At 38.5% G+C, this 18,981-nt stretch overlaps 3 protein-coding genes across 5 annotated transcripts in view; 1 reads left to right on the plus strand and 2 right to left on the minus strand.

The window, feature by feature from the left end:
- Positions 1-2,157, minus strand: part of LOC103478235 (keratin, type II cytoskeletal 8) — a 6,611-nt gene extending 4,454 nt beyond the window's left edge. Inside the window, exons 1-2 of the mRNA XM_008431894.1 lie at positions 1,604-2,157; positions 923-1,082 (exon numbers count right to left, since the gene is read on the minus strand). Coding sequence (XP_008430116.1) covers positions 923-1,082; positions 1,604-1,965 — 522 coding nt within the window. The 5' untranslated portion in view covers positions 1,966-2,157. The remainder of the gene's footprint in view (positions 1-922; positions 1,083-1,603) is intronic.
- Positions 2,158-8,362: 6,205 nt separating this feature from the next.
- Positions 8,363-10,527, minus strand: tstd3 (thiosulfate sulfurtransferase like domain containing 3). The gene is made up of 4 exons (XM_008431890.2): positions 10,305-10,527; positions 10,052-10,219; positions 9,720-9,879; positions 8,363-8,718 (listed from the first exon to the last, which is right to left on the minus strand). Exons 1-4 carry the CDS (start codon positions 10,429-10,431, stop codon positions 8,661-8,663), a joined length of 513 nt encoding a protein of 170 aa, XP_008430112.1. The 5' UTR covers positions 10,432-10,527; the 3' UTR covers positions 8,363-8,660.
- Positions 10,528-10,717: 190 nt separating this feature from the next.
- The window catches only part of usp45 (ubiquitin specific peptidase 45), a 41,145-nt gene continuing 32,881 nt past the window's right edge, over positions 10,718-18,981 (plus strand). For 2 of the 3 annotated variants that reach the window (XM_008431893.2, XM_008431892.2), the window contains exons 1-5: positions 10,718-11,005; positions 14,161-14,271; positions 15,243-15,412; positions 15,826-15,926; positions 17,679-17,779. In XM_008431893.2, coding sequence (XP_008430115.1) covers positions 14,169-14,271; positions 15,243-15,412; positions 15,826-15,926; positions 17,679-17,779 — 475 coding nt within the window. In that variant the 5' untranslated portion in view covers positions 10,718-11,005; positions 14,161-14,168. The remainder of the gene's footprint in view (positions 11,006-14,160; positions 14,272-15,242; positions 15,413-15,825; positions 15,927-17,678; positions 17,780-18,981) is intronic. The other variant, XM_008431891.2, reaches the window with a different exon arrangement.

Consider the following 18,981-nt stretch of genomic DNA (forward strand, 5'->3'; position numbering starts at 1 on the left):
TATATATATATATATTGTCACATTGCAACCATAAACCTTTAATTTGGATTATGTGCACATTTTGCAAATAAAAATCTGAAAGTATGGCTAACGTTTTGAGCCATTTTTCTTTGTGTACAGCTAGGTGTCTTTTGAGGTGGGTCTTTTCCAGCTTTGCTCATCTGGAGACTGCCATTTTTCCATGTTCTTCTTTGTAAAATAGAGCATCTATGAAAATCAATTTTGAAGTACTGCCACTCTATTTGATTGGATTTAAATTTGGATTTTGACTCAACACTGAGCACTTTACCTGACCTTGATGAAGTCATATTTGGATCATATACATACAATTGTGAATGCTGGCCAAAATGAGATGTTATACGTTCGTCTACCCACAATGGATTTGTGGAGCACGCACATCAAAATTAGCCTTTTGACTTTATGGGGTGTGTTTACATTTTTATTTTTTAATATTCATTAATGGAAACTGTCCCTCTTTATCAAACAAAACAGTGAATCCTGCTTTAAATTTCTTCACAACATTCTCCCTACCCTGTCTGTTGTGTTACTTGGTCGTGATGTCGCCGTTTCTTCTCCTAAGGTTCTCCAAAAAAAAACAAAAAACAAATCTGAGACCTTCACAGAATAGTTGGCTTTATTCTGAGATTACATAACACAAAGATGCTCTATTTTCCATTAGCTGACTTCTGAAAGGCTTGGCTTTCAATTAGGGGTATCAGAGTAAAAGTGGATGAATTCAAAAGCCCTCTAAACCTTTCAGTATTTTGTTTGTGGAAAAAAAAAGGTGAAAACTTTCTTTAATTTTCCCTCAGCCTGCCAGGTATGTGCTACTTTGTGTGGATTTATGAAACATCCCAGTTTGATAAATGTAACTTTTTGGGATGTAACATGGAAAATGATTTCAGTTCAGGAAACATTCTACCTTGTCGATGTAAACAGCCAGTCTGTCATTCAGGACGATCATTTCCTGTCTTTCGTTTGTGCGGGTGCTGAGGAACTCCTGGTTCTCAGCTGCAGCAGCATCAAGATCCATGGGAGCTTCTCCTCTTGGCCCAACACACACCATGGCTCCTGCGCTTACTCTGACGACACACATCGGTAAAGCACCAGTCAGTTTATAATAAACGAGAGCAGATGGGGATAAAATATCCCACACGACTTGATTAGAGAAGAAAAAAAAACACTGCAGAAAAATCTTATCAAGTATTTTTAGTCTAGTTTCTAGAGAAAATGTCCTAGTACATTTGAAATAAGACAAAACTAACTTATAACTAACTGTTTTGTATGATATTGAAGCTTGTTTTAAGTAAATAATCACTTAATATTGATAAAACTAATTCCATTAGGAGATTATTTCACTTATAACAAGGCATTTCCCCCTTTTTATAAGTGAAATAATATGCCAAAGTACTCCATCAATATTAAGAGGAGTTACTTACTTAAAACAAGCTCCTGTTTGCTAAAAAGTTATTTGTGAGTTAAGTTTTGTCTTATTCCAAGTATGCAAAAAAAAAAAAAAAAAAAAAACTAGACCAAAACACCTGTTAAAATTGTGTGTTTTTACAGTGTAATTCAGCCACATTGCGTTTTTGTTGCTCTTTACCCAACTCCAGCAATGCGTGACCTCCGAGGCGCAGACACGTTCCTTCGTCCCACCGAGTCCACGCGCATGCTGCTGGACCCGCCTCTGGCAGAGTAGCCGGCGGAGGCATGGCGGACCTCCCTCCGGGTCGGGGACGGGCTGGACACCCTGACCTGGTAGGTCGAGCTGCTACTGCTGTCCTCAAAGTGACGGCGGTAAGATGAAATTCTCTCCGGGCTGCGACTCATTGTGGAAACTAAACTCAGCCGGGGTTTAACTGTGTAGAAATCCTTCGTTCTCGGTCCTGTCGGCCAGGAGTCGGGTTTTATACCGCCTTCGTTGTCAGAGATGCTTCTGGGTCCAGCAGAGCCGCCCCGGCACATGAGATAACACCTGTGGAATCTCGAGCCTCAGCACCAAGACGGGCAGCTCAGATATCTGTCAGCAACCTGTGAGGAGCGGAGCTGGGCTGGGAAAGCGGTTCATAATGTCAAATGTTTCCTCAGAATGCTCATTGTGATCATAAGGCTGGTTTTTATTAGAAACGTCGGTAATCTGTGGGTTGCAGGGCCGCGCACTATCAGCAGGATGACACATTGGGACCCAATGAGAGAGGATGAAGTTACACAGTACACTAGGGCTGGACGATATGGCTGAAAACGTATCACGATATACGCTTCATACCGGTCATATCAGTAATTTTTTATTAGTTTTATTTATTTATTTTTTTCTCGGTTTGGTTAAATATCTGAAATACAAGTGTGGCGTCACTTTTGGTATCTTGTCCACAGTTTTCGATCTTGCTGTTTTCTTAATTTCAACAGTTATGGGATGGCGAAACCTTAAACTGCTGCTGCAGGTTGTTGCTAGGTAACCAAAGAGCGAGTTGGTTACGTTGATGCCACCAACCTAACTTATAGCAGTCCATGAGTTTGAGCAATTAAATAAGGGGTGTCCAAATTGCGGCTCAGGGGCCATTTGTGGCCCTTACACTGATTTTGTGCGGTCCTCAACTGCAATTAAAAAATTATACAGGTTTGTCCTGTAGATGCAGATGGAGACTTTTCATATATAATCAGTGTAAAAATTGTTGCCAACATAATTTCTTACACAGGAAAATGAAAAAGCCAACTTTGCTGCGTCCAAATCAGCTTTTATTCTTGCTTAAACTAGGGTAAATATAGCAATCATTTTTGAAACAACGTGACCCAAATCCTCTTCTTATTACTGAAAATAAATGTATTCAACAGAACCCAAAAGAAACTGAAAACTAGACTTCTTTCTTTTAATACAGAAAAGATACAAAATCTGCTATGGCATACTGTAGTGAAAAATTGAGAGTAATCTAAAAAAAACAAAAAAACTTGGAGATTTACTACAAATTCTTTAGATTAATATCAGAAATTTTCTACAAAAAATGTGAAAAATTTTGAATTTCAAATGTCAAAAAAAATAAAAAATATTTTTTTCTAGAAGGTTTACAAGTTTTCTAGAAAATTTCTGAGATTTTAGGGGAAATTTCCCCCAACATTTCTGAATTTTTGGGGAAAATTTCTCCTTTTTTCTATCTACAAAGGCCCTAATACACCTTGGTAAAAAAAAAAATCCTTTTTTCCTAGTTTTGGGTCTACAATTTTTTCCCACGTGACAAAAAGTTTTGATACCCCTGAACTAAAGACTTTCCTCTGCCTACATCCCCCAGAATGCTGTGCGGTTATGGATCAGAGTTCAGTGAAATTATTGAACATTCTATCAGACGTGTTATCTATTGATATTGATTATGTGTCTGTCACGGTACATATTGTTATTGATTTATTGTCCAGCCCTACAGTAGGTGCAGCTCTGATGTTATGTACTCTGATTGGACGAGGGGCCTGGTTGAATGCTGAGCAGAAGCTAGAGGATGACTTGAGTCATTGTAGAAGAGCCAGGTCAAGATTTGACGTGAATTAAAACTTATTAGTCTGGTCTGTTTGACATATAAAAACATATAACATATTAAAACTGGGCTGTGCAGAAAAAAAGAGATTAGAATTAACAGCTACAAACCACGTTTTGTAAGCAGTAAGAGGGCGGCCATTCCTTCCCCTTGACCTCATGTCTTACAGCGGAGTGGAACATTGGAGGAGAGATGGAATCTTTCAGTCATGTGTACAATCATCCTACTACTCGCCAGCTTGCAGTCATATAATGTTGCACATCATTATATTTTCTAATGTAGTCATTAAATATTTTAAGCTTCTAATTTAGTGAAGAACCCTACGTATGCTCTATCGGTCGACTACAGACATGGAGTAGCTTCATGCGTCCTGGTGATGTTATTGTGTAAAGCTGCTTGTGCACTTACCACAGTTTTTCCTTCCTCTTAACTTTCCATGATTATGTTTGGACGCAGCACTTTGTGTACAGCTAGCTTCTTTAGCAATAATCCTTTATGAACGAAATCAGTGACCGGAAATCAGCGTTCTTCCACGTGATTATGTAAGCTAATTTTAATGCCGTTTTTGCATTAAAATTTTTGGCTTTAGTCAGAATTATTAAAATTAACAGAAACTAATACGCAGAACACAACACTACATGCACAATCAATACAAGTTTCAGTAAGAAAATTAAAAAACTTGAAAATGCTCCTTGTGTTTGAAACATTGAAATCACAATAAATTGACAATTTTATGACAGTACAGGTCAAGATTCTTTGTTGCCAATCACATGGAAAGATAACATTAAGAATAGTTAGCTAGTTTATAAGAAAAACAGGACAAAATCAAATCAAGATAGGCAAATAAATGAAGAAAGATTATGGTAGACAGGCTAAATCTTATTCAGACTTTACAGACGTGTTTTAGGCGAACCCAAAGTTGTCTTTCTTTAACTTCCTTTTGCGACAGTTGTGCCCAAAATTACACAAACCCCCAGCAGATTGAGGTTTAAAGCTCAATTAGTTTGCAAATAAAGTAAAATGAAACCTTTGCATTATTATCTTTGAAGAGATGCATTTACAATTAGAAACAAACTTACTGGTTGAAATATATATATATATATATATATACAGTCATGACCAAAAGTTTTGAGAATGACACAAATATTATATTTTCACATGATCTGCTGCCCTCTGGTTTTCATGTGTGTATGTCAGATGTTTTCATCACATACAGAAATACAATTGCAATCATATTATGAGTAACAAAAGCTTTTATTGACAGTTAGAATGAATTAATGCAGCAAGTCAATATTTGCAGTGTTGACCCCTCTTCTTCAGGACCTCTGCAATTCTCCCTGGCATGCTCTCAATCAACTTCTGGACCAAATTCTACCTGATAGCAGTCCATTCTTGCACAATCAATGTTTGCATTTTGTCAGAATTCCTAGGTTTTTGTTTGTCCACCCGTCTCTTGATGATTGACCACAAGTTTTCAATGGGATTAAGATCTGGGGAGTTTCCAGACCATGGACCCAAAATCTCTATGTTTTGTTCCCTGAGCCAGTTAGTTATCACCTTTGCTTTATGTCAAGGTGCTCCATCATGCTGGAAAAGGCATTGTTCATCACCAAACTGCTCTTGGACGGTTGGGAGACGTTGCTCTCGGAGGACATTCTGGTCCCATTCTTTATTCATGGCTGTGTTTGAAGGCAAGACTGTGAGAGAGCCGACTCCCTTGGCTGAGAAGCAACCCCACACATGAATGGTTTCAGGATCCTTTACAGTTGGCATGAGACAAGACTGGTGGTAGCGCTCACCGCTCACCTCGTCTTCTCCGAACAAGCCGTTTTCCAGATGTCCCAAATAATCGGAAAGGGGATTCATCAGAGAAAATGACTTTACCCCAGTCCTCAGCAGTCCACTCCCTGTACCTTTTGCAGAATGTCAGTCTGTCCCTGATGTTTTTCCTGGAGAGAAGTGGCTTCTTTGCTGCCCTCCTTGAGACCAGGCCTTGCTCCAAGAGTCTCCGCCTCACAGTGCGTGCAGATGCACTCACACCTGCCTGCTGCCATTCCTGAGCAAGCTCTGCACTGCTGGTAGCCCGATCCCGCAGCTGAAACACTTTTAAGAGACGGTCCTGGCACTTGCTGGTCTTTCTTGGGCGCCCTTTAGCCTTTTTGGCAACAATGGAACCTCTCTCCTTGAAGTTCTTGATGATGCAATAGATTGTTGACTGAGGTGCAATCTTTCTAGCTGCGATACTCTTCCCTGTTTGGCCATTTTTGTGCAGTGCAATGATGACTGCACATGTTTTTTTAGAGATAACCATGGTTCACAGAAGAGAAACAATGATGCCAAGCACCAGCCTCTTTTGAAAATGTCCAGTGTTGTCATTCTTACTTAATCATGACAGATTGATCTCCAGCCCTGTCCTCATCAACACCCACACCTGTGTTAATGGAGCAATCACTGAAACGATGTTAGCTGGTCCTTTTAAGGCAGGGCTGCAATGAAGTTGAAATGTGTTTTGGGGGATAAAGTTCATTTTCTAGGCAAATATTGACTTTGCAATTAATTGCTGTTAAGCTGATCACTCTTTATAACATTCTGGAGTATATGCAAATTGCCATTATAAAAACTGAAGCAGTAGACTTTGTTATGTCAAAACCTTTGGCCATGACTGTATATATATATATATATATATATATATATAAGTTAAATCTGCCTGGGGGTGCGATTAATAACTTTGTGAATTTTACTGTTACTAACTCAAACTAAAGTCCAAATAAAATAACTTCATAGAATCTATAAAGTAAATATGACAAAAATAAAGAGCAAATCTCATATAAAATACCAAATGATTTCTTTTTTCTGTATGCGCTTGTGAATGAAAGCAGTTTAATAATCACGTTCCGCACCTGTGGCGTTTAACGTGGTCAGGAATAGTATCGGTGCAACAGAGCTAGATTATTTGCTCATATATCTGGGAAGTCATGCCGAGTTCATTTTCATTTCACTGCCAATGACTCAGAGTCAACAAGCTGCCTCTAAGATTTGGAATAAACAGAAACAATGACCAGAATAAACTAGACTGAGATTACCATTTGAGCTCTTCTTGGGATTTTAAACTCTAGAGTGAACGACAGAATGCCATCCCGTGTGTTTTATTTCAGAGACAGACTAGTCAGCCGAAGACAAACCTGGTGGTTGATGGGGAACCTGTTGACGGTTCCTGTAGGGTCAGTGGTAAATTCATCCCCACGCACACAACGGCTATTAGATATGAACCTTCAACACAGTAGATCATCACGGCAACAGCGGCTGTCACCCCACAGCCTCTCCACGTCTATTTATATCTGACTCTGGACACTAAATGTCCTCTCAGGTCAGCTCCACTGGACATGTCCAACAATGTCCCACAAATGACAGGGAAAAAAAAGAAAAGACAAAACTTTCTTTTTCATTGTTAAAATATGGATTTTATTAAATCGTTGGCTTTGGTAGAAGATTCAGAGACTGTTTACTTGTTACATATTTAACAGCCAAAATTTCATATATTTGTAGTGCTATTTTCTACGATTTTTTGTAACACTCTGAATATTGGAAGATAAATATTCCTCTGGAATAAGTAAGATAGCGTATTAGGGCCACTTTAAATACACTTGCAAGAAAAAAAATCTTATTAATCTAGAAATTTTCTAGAAAAAAAATTTTCCCGTAAATTTTCGACTTTTGGAGCACTGAAATTTCTGAGTTTTTTTTTTTTTTTTTAAATATCTGAGATTGATCTAAAAAATTCTTCACTTTATCTTGCAAATTTTAAACTTTTGGAGGTCAGAAATTTACCATTTTTTATCTAGAAAATATCTAAGATTAATCTAAACATTTCTGAGTTTTGTTCTCACAGATGTACTCTTTTTTTATTTTCACCTATCGCGTCGTCGTATTTCTTCTAGAAATAAAACAAAGAGCTAGAACCGGGTTTCAGAATGCTGCTTGGAGCCATTTCCCAGTTTTATTTTTGGCATTTGAACCGACTTTTAAACTCTAACTCTAACAAATCGGAAACATGGAGAGTTCCAATATTAATGTTAATTCTGTCAACATGAGTTTGTGAATTTTGGCGGCTTTAAGTCATAAACTTGACTGAGTATGAAGTTGTCTAAAGTTTCAAAAATTAGTGTGCATTCAGTTAGTAAGTGAACAAAACAAACAAACAAAAAATCAACAGAAAACTGATGGGTAAAATATTAAAATCAAGGTACAATGTGGTAAATCAAGCATAAAGTATAGCAATTAAAAATAAATACATGCGAAAATCACTGCAAATTACAAAGCCTTGTTAGAGTTTTCTTTTAGCCTGTAAGAAAATTCTAGAAAAAAAATAGAATTTTCACAATCAGTTTCAGTTTCCAGAATTATTAAGACCTAAAAAAATGAATAAATAAATAAAAAAATACATAATTTCATGCAGTTATTCACTAACAAGAACATGTGAAAACAAATCAAGCAATTTCTTTCAACAATGTAAATAGCTACATGGATGAATCTTCTTAGTGAAATTGTCAAGTGCAAAAAAAAAACATTGCAAGTGACTTCAAGTAGAATTAGATTGGATCCAAAACGTTCAGCAGCAGACATGTTAATTGAGCCCTCTGGTTTTTACTCTTTGGATTCACAGTCGGGTAAAATTTAAGCTCTCTCACACACACACATGCAAACACACACACATTTTCAAGTAAAGTTGAAATATGAATTACATTCTTAAGTATGTGGCTCTCCAATACGAGGTGAAACCTCCATAACTAGAGGGAGAATAAAATATCACATAGTTTATTAATGTCTTTTTTTCTTTTTTAACGAATAAAATCTGAAAAGTGTGGCACGCATTTCTACTCAGCCCGATAAATACTGATACCTTAAAATGAAATTCCAGCGTAATTCTTTTGTGATATTATTGTATAGCAGTAAATAGAACGCCACCTGCCTGGTCAACCGCAAGAACTCGGACTGAAGTTTGGAGGAATTGGGTTCAATCCCTACAGCGGCGCTCCAGAGAACCGATACCGAGGTGGCAGAAAGCGGAGGAACTACGTCACCAGTTTGTCTCGGCTGTGATCACACTCATCGTAACTTCCTGTTTCCAAAATCTGTGGATCACTTCAGCTGTTCCTGTTCCGCCCAGTCTTGCCATCCACCGGGATAATGCTGAACACTGCAATGAAAGAGAAAAAAAAAAACCTTGAAGAAAATCACTCAAGTCTTTCTCAATGTTCACTGCTGATTAAAATAGGTTTCAGTTCAGTAACGAAAAAATAATAATTCTCAAGAAGTCTCTTTTTTGAAGGGCAATTTTATTACTTCGGGGTCCATTTTATTTGGAGTTTTATTTATTTAGTTCAAATATTTAAAATGTCTTCCAGTTAAATGTCTGTTAGAAGTTAAAGTGTGCTGATATTTGAGAGGGTGTATCTGCATTATTTTTATACCATAACCATTATGTTACTTGAAAATGGACTCAAAACAACAACATTATCATTTATCGCAATAATTGCAACAATTTATCGTCCAGCAAAATGTGTTATTGTGACAAGCCTAACTGCACACATCTACTTTACTTTAATGGCATGTTCTCTACCATTTCTTATAGCGGTAAGAGCAGACGAAACATGGTGGCTTTGTTACATATTTATAATTCTGATATGACAATTAGATGAAAATCCTGTGACACTTTGAGCAAGTTAAATTTTTATTTCTTTATTTCCAGTGTGAAGTTATTCTACAATAAAATAAATGTAAGGTTTTTTCCTGTTGCGGCGCCATTTTCTTGCTCTACTTTTTGGCTTGATGTATAACAGATGTGTGGCATCTTTCCAAAGAACACCACATAATAAAGCTTTGTGCAACAACAGGGTCTAAACTGTGAAACCGCAATAAAACAGAGTCTCACATGACACTGCAAGGCAGCCTTTGGTCAGATAGGGAAAAAGATTAACGTCAGGGAGATTTGAGATCTGGAGTATCACTGGACACCACATTTTCAGATTTTTACTTCTAAACCAAATTTAAAATCACGTTTTCTTTAAAAAATACAACTTTATTTTTTCTTCAAGTTTGTAGTTGTAACACAGGTTAAAAAAAAAGTTGGATGAGTATGAATTTTTTTTTTTTTTGCATTGCACTTTTAAATTTGGAGGTTTCAAAACAATCACTTACTCTGTAAAACCCAGCGAAACAGCTGTGTTGAGGGCAGTCTTGCTTCTGACCCCGGCCAGACACATGAACACAATGTTATCCGTCTGCCTGGGCATTTCACCGTCATAATTTTCTTTGAACTCCTCCGGAGCAAGCTGGAGGGCAGTGTTCACCTGTCCCACTGGGCAGTGAAGGCAGCGCAAAGAGGTCAAGAGAAAAAGAACGCGCCGTTAGATAAAAATAACACATTCGTGAAGCTAGCTGCTTTTAAAAACAAAATTCACTTAAAGTACTTTCAGATTTTAAACCACAAATACCATATAATGACGATTCAATTAGCTTTTTCAACTCACGTGGGACGTTGACAGATCCGGGGATGAAGCCGTACTCTCGGAGCTCCCAGGGTTCCCGGACATCCACAACTACAGTTTTGCCGTCAGCCAGGAGCTGCTTCAGCTGCGCATAACTCACATCTGTGTTCCGTCCTTCAGAGCTGAATCTACGGAGATGGAACTCTGTTTCTGAAAGCCAAACAAACACGGGGGGTTATAATGGTTATACGTGGGCCTCGTTGCAAAACAAGGAGTCGTTTAGTGTTAAACTCACTTTTGCAGCCCCGGTAAGTGTCGACAAAGCAGGACACAGCTAGCCGTCCCACAGGGGAAGAAGACCCACGAGGAACGGGGAGTCTCGAGAGAACACCGGTCAACCTCCAGCATCTTCTAAGCGCCATAATAACCAGCGTGTGAACAGAAAACCACGTTACCGCACAAAAGTACCAGAATGATTCTTATGCGCTTGCGCAGTAGTGCAGATCATTTAAAGGACAAACTTGTGTAAATAATATCACCTGTGAATATTTAGCAATTCATTTATTTATTTATAAGCACATATTTAGGACAAACCCCCATTGAAAGTTTTAGAAAGAACATTTAACGCTGGTGAATTCTGAAAGAAACGTTTTCCACTTTACGCAAATCCTTCATTTGATCAAGCTGCGCTCCCGTAGTTGCGTCACATGTTGACTACTGCGGCTAAAGTTGGAGCTACCGATAGCTTAGCAGCATCTTCTGGTGAAAGTGAAACCGACAGAGAGAAATACCAAGTCTGCGGCTTGTTCGCTCGTCGCTAGCGTAAACATTTGGGAGGTCGTAAAGTGAAAGTATTGTTCTGTGTGAAAGTTACGTGTTAGTTGCTGTATTTGTTGCGACATGCTAATCCAGCTAGCTGGTTAGCTAGCCAGGAAGAGTTGAGACATTACTGTTGGCTTCAGCCAACATAGACAGCAAAGGAGCAAGCTGAGAGAGGTAAGTTTAAACTGCTTTCTTCGCGTCTGGTCATGAAAGGAGGGGTTGTGTTTGAGGTGTAGGTTGTTCATGTTAACTGTGGGAAGTTTTTAATGCTTAAATCCGGACTGTCCACACTGTAGGCCTCTTGTCTGTGTTCTTGCCCATTGTAGAGTAGGTATTCACTGTGAATTAACTCTTTTTTTTCACCCACCTTTTTTTTTTTTACTCTAACGTATTTATTGCTTGTTCAGATAGGATCCTTAGATTTTACATAAATATATAAAAACTCTAAATATCACGAGCAAGTATTGGATAAATCATTTAAGGAAAGATCTCTTGGATTCCTGTTACAACATGAGAATATGGTTGAAGTACTTGCTTTTAGCAACACCAGAAAAAGCAGTGAAGGTTTTTGCTGTATTAAATCATTCATCTGAATTAGCACCACATGAAGCTGTCTCAACAAAATGTTCACAACCTTTCGCTTGATCCCAGGGTTTGTGAGAGCCTGGAATAATTTGATCGGTATACAAAAACATATTATGGAAAGTATATTCAGAGTGTTTCCTCCTGATTCCATTGTCAAAAAGTTTAGCCGTATTTCTACCCATCTGCCTATTTATCCACCAATCTCACCAACAGTATCAAATTATCCATTACTTGTTTATCTGTCTGTCATCCATCTATCCCTCTCTCCGGTACATTTGCCCAACATCCATATGTCTATCCATTCATTCATTTCTCGAGACTGTTTTTGTTTCGTATCCCACATTTTAAACCTTGTTACTGCAAAAAAAATATAAAAATTCAATGACAAGCAACATTTTTATGCTTTTAAATGTAAAGTATTACAGAAATCTAAATGTGGAGAAATTTAAAATTTCATCATGAAAACTTGTTTAACTTCCCACAACTTCATGATTAACAATGATGTCTTCATCTGAAGTTTGGCGTTTATTCAACTTTATGTTGAATAAACAATGTGTTTTTATTAGAGATGTGCCGATCAGGTTTTTTCCTGCCAATACAGATCACCCATGAGGGCCGATCACCGATACCGATCACATAATAATTTTTTTTTTTTTATCATAAACACTACCGGTTACATTATGTGGAAAAAGGAACCATGAATTCACCTTAATTTAGACAAAAACTTGTTTTTAATAACTTTTTCCAAGAAGAAAACTAAACAAATCAGGCATTCTGCAAATTGTACTGCTATGCTATCAGTAATACTATCTTTAACAGACTGATAACATATGAAGGCTCTGAAGAGGCTAAATAATGCAAATAGACAAAATAAAACCTCTCAACATTGCCAAAAAAATCCACTTCTAAAACTTAACATTCAAAGGCAAATACTGGTTCCATTACAATAAACAATCCAGTTACTGAATGAAAACTTCCTGATAGCATGGCGGCTAGCTGATTACTGCTAGTTCTGAGTGGCTGTTTCTGACTGAGCGGAGTAATTATGCAGAGCAGGGAGGAGATCGATTATTTTTTTAGAGATTATCTGTCTCATGTTAGAACAGCGAAGGTTTTAATACGTATGTAAAATGTATTTTTTTAAGTTGGATGCTGCAGCTTTAAACAGGTTCGGTGTGAGAGTCACTACCAGGTGGAGCAGAAGCGGCGCTCCGTCTGTGAAATATTACTACCTGTAGCGTAGCAGCGGTTCAACAGCGAGAACAGAACCAGCGTCTTACATCGCAGCTCGAAGACTTAAATAATTTTGCGGGTTATTTGTTTAGCTTTCTGACCGTCATGCTAATCTGGGTGAGTGTTTGTAGCTGTGCGCTGCTTTACCTGCTATCTGATCCTCCATATGTCTTTTTTTTTACTGCAGTGAGCCTCAATGTAGCCAAACACTGTCAAGTATGGCATTGTTTTTATGCCATATTAGCTTCGTTGTGTTGATGCATTTTGACATGCCTCAATTTTCCGCCGCAACACGCAAACTTCCCCATTCACTCGGTGCGTTATAGTTCCACATCGCTTAGGATTTGTGCGTTTGCGCAGTGTGAAGGAAAGAGGAGACCAGCTTCACAGGCAGGCTGCGAAATGAGATGCAGGTGATCGGTATCGGCAACAAGAGCCAATGATCGCCGATCACCGATCATGCACTTTTTCACGAAAATCGGCCGATTATGATCGGTGACCGATCGATCGGCACACCTCTAGTTTTTATTAATTTTGGCTCAGTGTCAGATATTAATTTTGCTTTCACGCTCCAGTTTTTTCTTTGGCCTGTTTTTGGAGGCAGAGGAAGTGTGGGCTTAGAGTAAATTGTCTGCATTTGATCAATAAACTGTTGAAACAGCCTCATGTAGGAGTCGTACTCAGGAGGATAACTTGTCAAAGCAATGATTCTCTGTTTTTCATATAAGAAAATGGGCTATGTCGCACTTTCATAATTTTCTCTCCCCAATGTCTCATTGATGTGTTTGTCTGTAGACTTTAGATTCTCTTAGTGGAGCATGTTGATAAATAACAAATTAAAGAACACATCCAAACAATTGTCCAATATTCACAAATTCTTAGTAAGTTAACAACAAATATTTGCTACAGGTAGCAAATTCATCCCAAATTCCAGAAAAGTGACAAAAACCCAGAGTTCCTTCTCTGACTTTAAGGTCCTCAATGAATGTGTTAAATATAAAAGTTAAGCTTGGTGCAATAAGAAAAAGACTAAACAAACTTTAGATGTAGCAGAACCAAGGTGCTTTGCAGTTAAAGGTGAAATCTCATTCCAGTTTGTTCTTATCTGGACAGAATGACTCACTATATGACTGGTTTATATAATAGTGGAGCGCTTCAAAACACAGCTGGAAGTCTGTGATTTACTGAAAAAGACATGGATCAATGTGCTGCAATGGTCCAGTCAAAGTCTAACCTACAACCTGATTGAAATGCTGTGGTAGGAGCTTAATGGAGCTCGCAGAAATGAACTGAAGCAACAATGTGTAAGGAAGACCGTTTCAACATTTCTCCACATTTATGGTGAAGAATAATAATGACCATCTACTGAAACATGGAGATTATTTAGCTCCCTAAATCATAATTTTGGACTGTTCTGACTTAAAGTTTTGTTGAGACATTTTTGCTCTTTTTAGCAGAAACGACAACAACAAAAAAACTAACTTGAGCTCATTTTCTATCTGCGCTTTCAGAGCTCCAGATGCGGCTAAAGGACCCCTTTTCTTTGAAAGCCGCCGACATGACAAAGCGGACTAATAAACCACGGAAACCTCGAGATGAGGAGTCATCGGATGAAGTCAGCGGTAAGTCGAAAGTACTCTGCTTAAAACCAAACCTGCCATTAATGATTAAGTTTTGGTTTTAAATGCTAACAAAATATTAATGTTTTCTGAACAGACAGTAAAGTAGACAGAAATCTGAAATGTTAGTTTTCTTTTGCTGTTGCTCCACTTTTGAAACTGCTACTACTTTCTATGTTTTTCTGGAGCTAAACGATTAATCGCATCAGCAGTGATTAATCGGTTATTGAAATAACCATCAACTAATTTAGTAATCAATTAATCGTTAACTGGAGTATACAGCCTCAAAAAAACCGGCAGATTTTAGAAAGAACAATTCACAGCAGTAATTGAGTCAAAATTGTTAAAAAAATTAAAAATAAAAAAATAAATATGTATATATAAATTTTGCATTTAATATGAAAAATGCCTTCTTTGTTTGTAACTATGTTTTACCAAGTGGCAAAATTTTAGTTCTATAAATTATTCAGTAATCAATAGAATAATTGATTTACTAAAATAATTGTAGGTTGCAGCCTTAATTTTATCAAATTTTATTTTAGTTATGAACGGTTAAAAGTTTTTTTCCCAACTCCATAATTTGAACAAACATAACTTTAATTTGCATTTAGACTTGCATTCATAGCTGTTTTTAGAGTTTTATTTTATTTTCTGTTGACTTATTTTGAAACCAAAATTGATTTTGACTAAAACCTTGACTCCAGTAAATGTGTTTATAACAGTTTTTAAAGCCCATGGTTCAAATTATCACTCCCATTTTTGTTACTATTCTAAAATGTTGTTTTTCAGTTTCAGGCGATTATTTGCTAAAACAATTTATTAACTGGTATTTCAAGCTTTTAGGAGCACTCTGATCTGTTGTCTCTGTAAATTTGATCACTTTTTTAAAAACCTAAGACCCTGAATAAGTGGTACCCCTTTAGAAGTCCACGTATAGAAAACTTTTAACCAATTGAATGCTGTTTGTCGACCAGGGCTGACATGCCAACATGTTAACAAAGCAGTGGACCTGAGCTCGGTGAAGAAGTCGGTCCTGTCGAGCGTGTGGTTGATCTGCTCCGAGTGTCTGAGGGAGAGGACGATGATCGACGGCGAGCCGGCAGCGTCCCACGACATCCTGGTCTGCCTCAAGTGTGGCTTTCAGGTCAGATTTGCTTCTCTTACATAAAACATTGTAAAAACATGATCAAGAACATTGTCTTTTTTTTTTTATCTTGCAGTATGTTTGAAGTTGGCCATTTATTTACTGCTTTTTTGAGGAAAAAAAACACTTTTTTTTCATTAAGGCTTTAACTAATAGTTATTTTAGTAATTGGATGTGAATATAAATGCATGGTCTGCTTTTAAGCTTTTTATTTGTGAATAATAATAATAAAAAAAACATATCTTCCATTTCCCAAATCTGCATTACATTTTTGTTGGACTTTCATGTTAAATCCCTTTAAAATACACAATAGTTTGAGGTTGTAATGTAAGAAATCCAAACACAAGTCTAATTTTTATCAATCAGTAGAATGATATTTTATACTTAAGCTGTCTGAATGAACTGTCTTACAGGGCTGTAACCAATCAGGAATCCAGCATGCCGTCAAGCATCACCAGACTTTTCATCCAGAGTCTCACTGTATCACGATCAGCCTGAACACGTGGAAGGCCTGGTGAGAATCACTGCAGGTTACCGTGACGAGGAAAAAGTAAAGCTGCACAACCAGAGGGCTGATTTATGACTATGTTTGACTTGCATAGACACTAGGGCTATATAAATAAATCGATTCGGCAATATATATCGATATTTTCCGCCCTCGGAAAGTAGCGATTTTTCATCCACGAGTATCGATCCGTTAAACCATAGGGGTGCATAGCCTTATAGCTCTTTTTAACTTCTTGTTTGTTACGGTGTAGCAGCAAGAATCCGCCTCGCTCAGTCTCACTTTCAACTTGAGCTTAAAGTGCACATTATAAACTACACACCAGTTTTTAAATTGTGTTAATAGGCCAAGTATAACCGGAGTTACGCTAAAATTAGTAAACCATATTTTTCTGAATGTCAGAGAAATATCAAAAGTGCCGCCATTCCCCCGGTTTTCCGATATTATGAGAGAGCGAATGTTACAAAACGAAACATTAGATTCCTGTGTTTTTGGACATGTAAAATCTTCAATAAATAACGATGGGCTGTATTTTGTTGCTGAGAAACGAAGTAAAGTTGCGCAAGTAACCGTAAAAGAGAAGCGGAAAGGAGTAGCGGCGCGAACGGAGCAGCTGCAAAAGCAGTGAGATCGCGAAATTAATGCATATTTCGACTGGTAGCATTCACTTCGTAATTAGTTTTTAGCTTTGCTGTTCTGTTCTGTATATAAAGAATTACCTGAATAATCAACATGGGTTGATAACATCTGAAGCGGGCGCGCAGCCGCGCTGTGTTTTGAGCAGGAAAAACCCCCAGCCGGAAACCGCGGCGCAGTAAAGATTTCCATGGTAACAATGGCTGATCGATCATTCTTATTAGCAACAGGCAAAGAGTATCAGAGACTGAGAGAATGATGAGATCCTGGCAGTCAGAGAGGCAGCTACTCAGAGATCCAAGCAGGGGAATAGCGGCGCTGTGTAGCTGCAGGGAGTCGATCACTACGGGGTGAGGCGGAGCCACTACTTTAGCAGTTAGAAGAAAGCAGCTTACWGCCACGGCTAACTCCGGGAGCCAAGGTAGAAAAGCCTTTTTCCCCATAATCCAAAAGACTGCATTTGTGGCTGCATTTTTACTCCAAAATGCAGCCACAATGTCAAAAAGAAAAAGCATAAGTGCAATCATTTGCATATTGAGAGTCTAGAGAGGCTGATAATCTCCCCACTCTGCTCCTGGATTACCGTTTAAACTTTGGAGTTTTATGTCAAATCCACATGAATTAAATGACAGAAACTAATYCTCTCACTGCATCTTTGATTCATTTTGTCCAGCTGCAGACTGTTAGACTGTCCAATCAGAGTCAGGTATTGTGTAGTTGGTGCTTTTAATCAGTTTTCAGTTAACTAAATTAAAGTCTATGGAATACAAAATGTCACTAAAATCACTCTGCCCTTCTAAAATTTTTTCAGAAAATTGTAAAAATGCACTGAATTGTACCGGATTGTATCGCATCAAATCGTTCAACAAATATCGTGATACATATCGTATTGTGACCAGAATATCGTATATCGTACCATGAAATTATTGTATCACTACACCCCTAATAGACACTAAACAAATTTAGCCTATATTTAGTCAAAACTCACATTTACGGCTTTAAGCAAACAATTTTCTTCCACTCTTACCAAATTGTTGTTAAAATGATCAGCGCATCTGTATTTGTCTGCTTAGCTGTGTATTTTTGTCATATTCTTAATAAAATATATATTTTTATTGTCAACAGGTGCTTTGAATGTAACGAAGAGCTTTCTACACACTGCAACAAGAAGGCTTTGGCTCAGACTCTCGACTTTTTGCAGAAGCATTCTGTCAAGGCGACATCAGGTAATACTTACAGTTTTATTCATGAAGCACTTTAAAACGACACCGTTGGTGCTGCACATAAAACAAACATGTTTACATCCCTGAAGTTTGCTGATGTTGAACGCAGCTGTTTTTCATTTGATGATCATCATAACACTGTATACCTGCATGACTGTTTTAAAATATTATGTTATTTAGTTTTGTCAACTTCCATAGTAAAGATGAGCCAGTTTTAAACCAATTGTTGGAGTAGTCGGCTTGCCGTACAGCGGCTCCCCCTTGTGGCAGGAGCTGTCTCTTCCTCCTATCATTCACAAAATAAGACAAACTGAAGTAAAAACCTGTTCATACTTCATTCTTCATTCTGAAGAATTATGAATGATAATTTTCTGTGTGTTAAAGGGAACAGCAGATACTAACATAGACTGGTAGCTGAACTAAACATTCGGACTAAGCTGTCCTTTTCACCTCATTCAGACCACCTGAGTCCTCCTCGCTCAGTCAGCCATATAACTCCTGATAATCTCATGTATTCACACACACACACCGACACACACACCTTCTGTTGCTGGCTCCTGGTGCCCCCCACTGCGTTGTGTTGGCATGCAGGGAGCTCTACTAACAGACTGAATCTGATCAGGGTGGTGGGCAGCATCAGCACTTTTTGGTCTCATCGTAGCCCACTGCCCGGTGCCACGTCGCCAGCGGCCAAGCGGCCAGTTGCCCAGGCCCAGTGAAGCTGGTCCCTCATGTCTACCATTGCAGGATTTATCTGCCCTCCTCTTACTGCCCATCCTTCCCCACACCCCCCCCCCACCTTGCGCATCGCATGACTGCACGTATTAAAGGAATTAAGCGCTCGAGCGACGCTTCCCGCCTGCGTTCCCTGAAGAACGCGAGCAGCTGCGTGGGGGTCCAGCTTCCCGCGCCGTCATCCTTTGTCTCGCCGTCGCTATCCGTAGCCGTCCTTCCCGCGGAGCCGCTGTGCGTCTCACCACCTCTGGGCCTGTGCGCCGCACTAGTGGGAGCCAGGGTCCTCAACAAGTCAGAGCGACTGGATTTTAACAGCTGGAGCGCTCCAACTCTCAGCGGAGACAAGCTGACGCACAGAAAGGGACGACGAAGGATGCTGAACCTTGAAAATATAAACTTCCACTTGAAAATATTGACTTTACAAATGTGCCGTGAGCCCTGCTGAAAAAAATTTGTTGCATTCTTATTTG

The sequence above is a fragment of the Poecilia reticulata genome, linkage group LG16, assembly GCF_000633615.1.
Source record: "Poecilia reticulata strain Guanapo linkage group LG16, Guppy_female_1.0+MT, whole genome shotgun sequence".
Classification (NCBI taxonomy): domain Eukaryota; kingdom Metazoa; phylum Chordata; class Actinopteri; order Cyprinodontiformes; family Poeciliidae; genus Poecilia; species Poecilia reticulata.

Coding starts and splice junctions, on each gene's coding strand:
- tstd3 (XM_008431890.2), bottom strand. CDS start 10,431: ATGGCGCTTAGAAGATGCTGGAGGTTGACCGGTGTTCTCTCGAGACTC. Junction 10,220..10,304: donor CACTTACCGGGGCTGCAAAA/GTGAGTTTAACA, acceptor TTTGGCTTTCAG/AAACAGAGTTCCATCTCCGT. Junction 8,719..9,719: donor GTTTCGCTGGGTTTTACAGA/GTAAGTGATTGT, acceptor CTTTCATTGCAG/TGTTCAGCATTATCCCGGTG.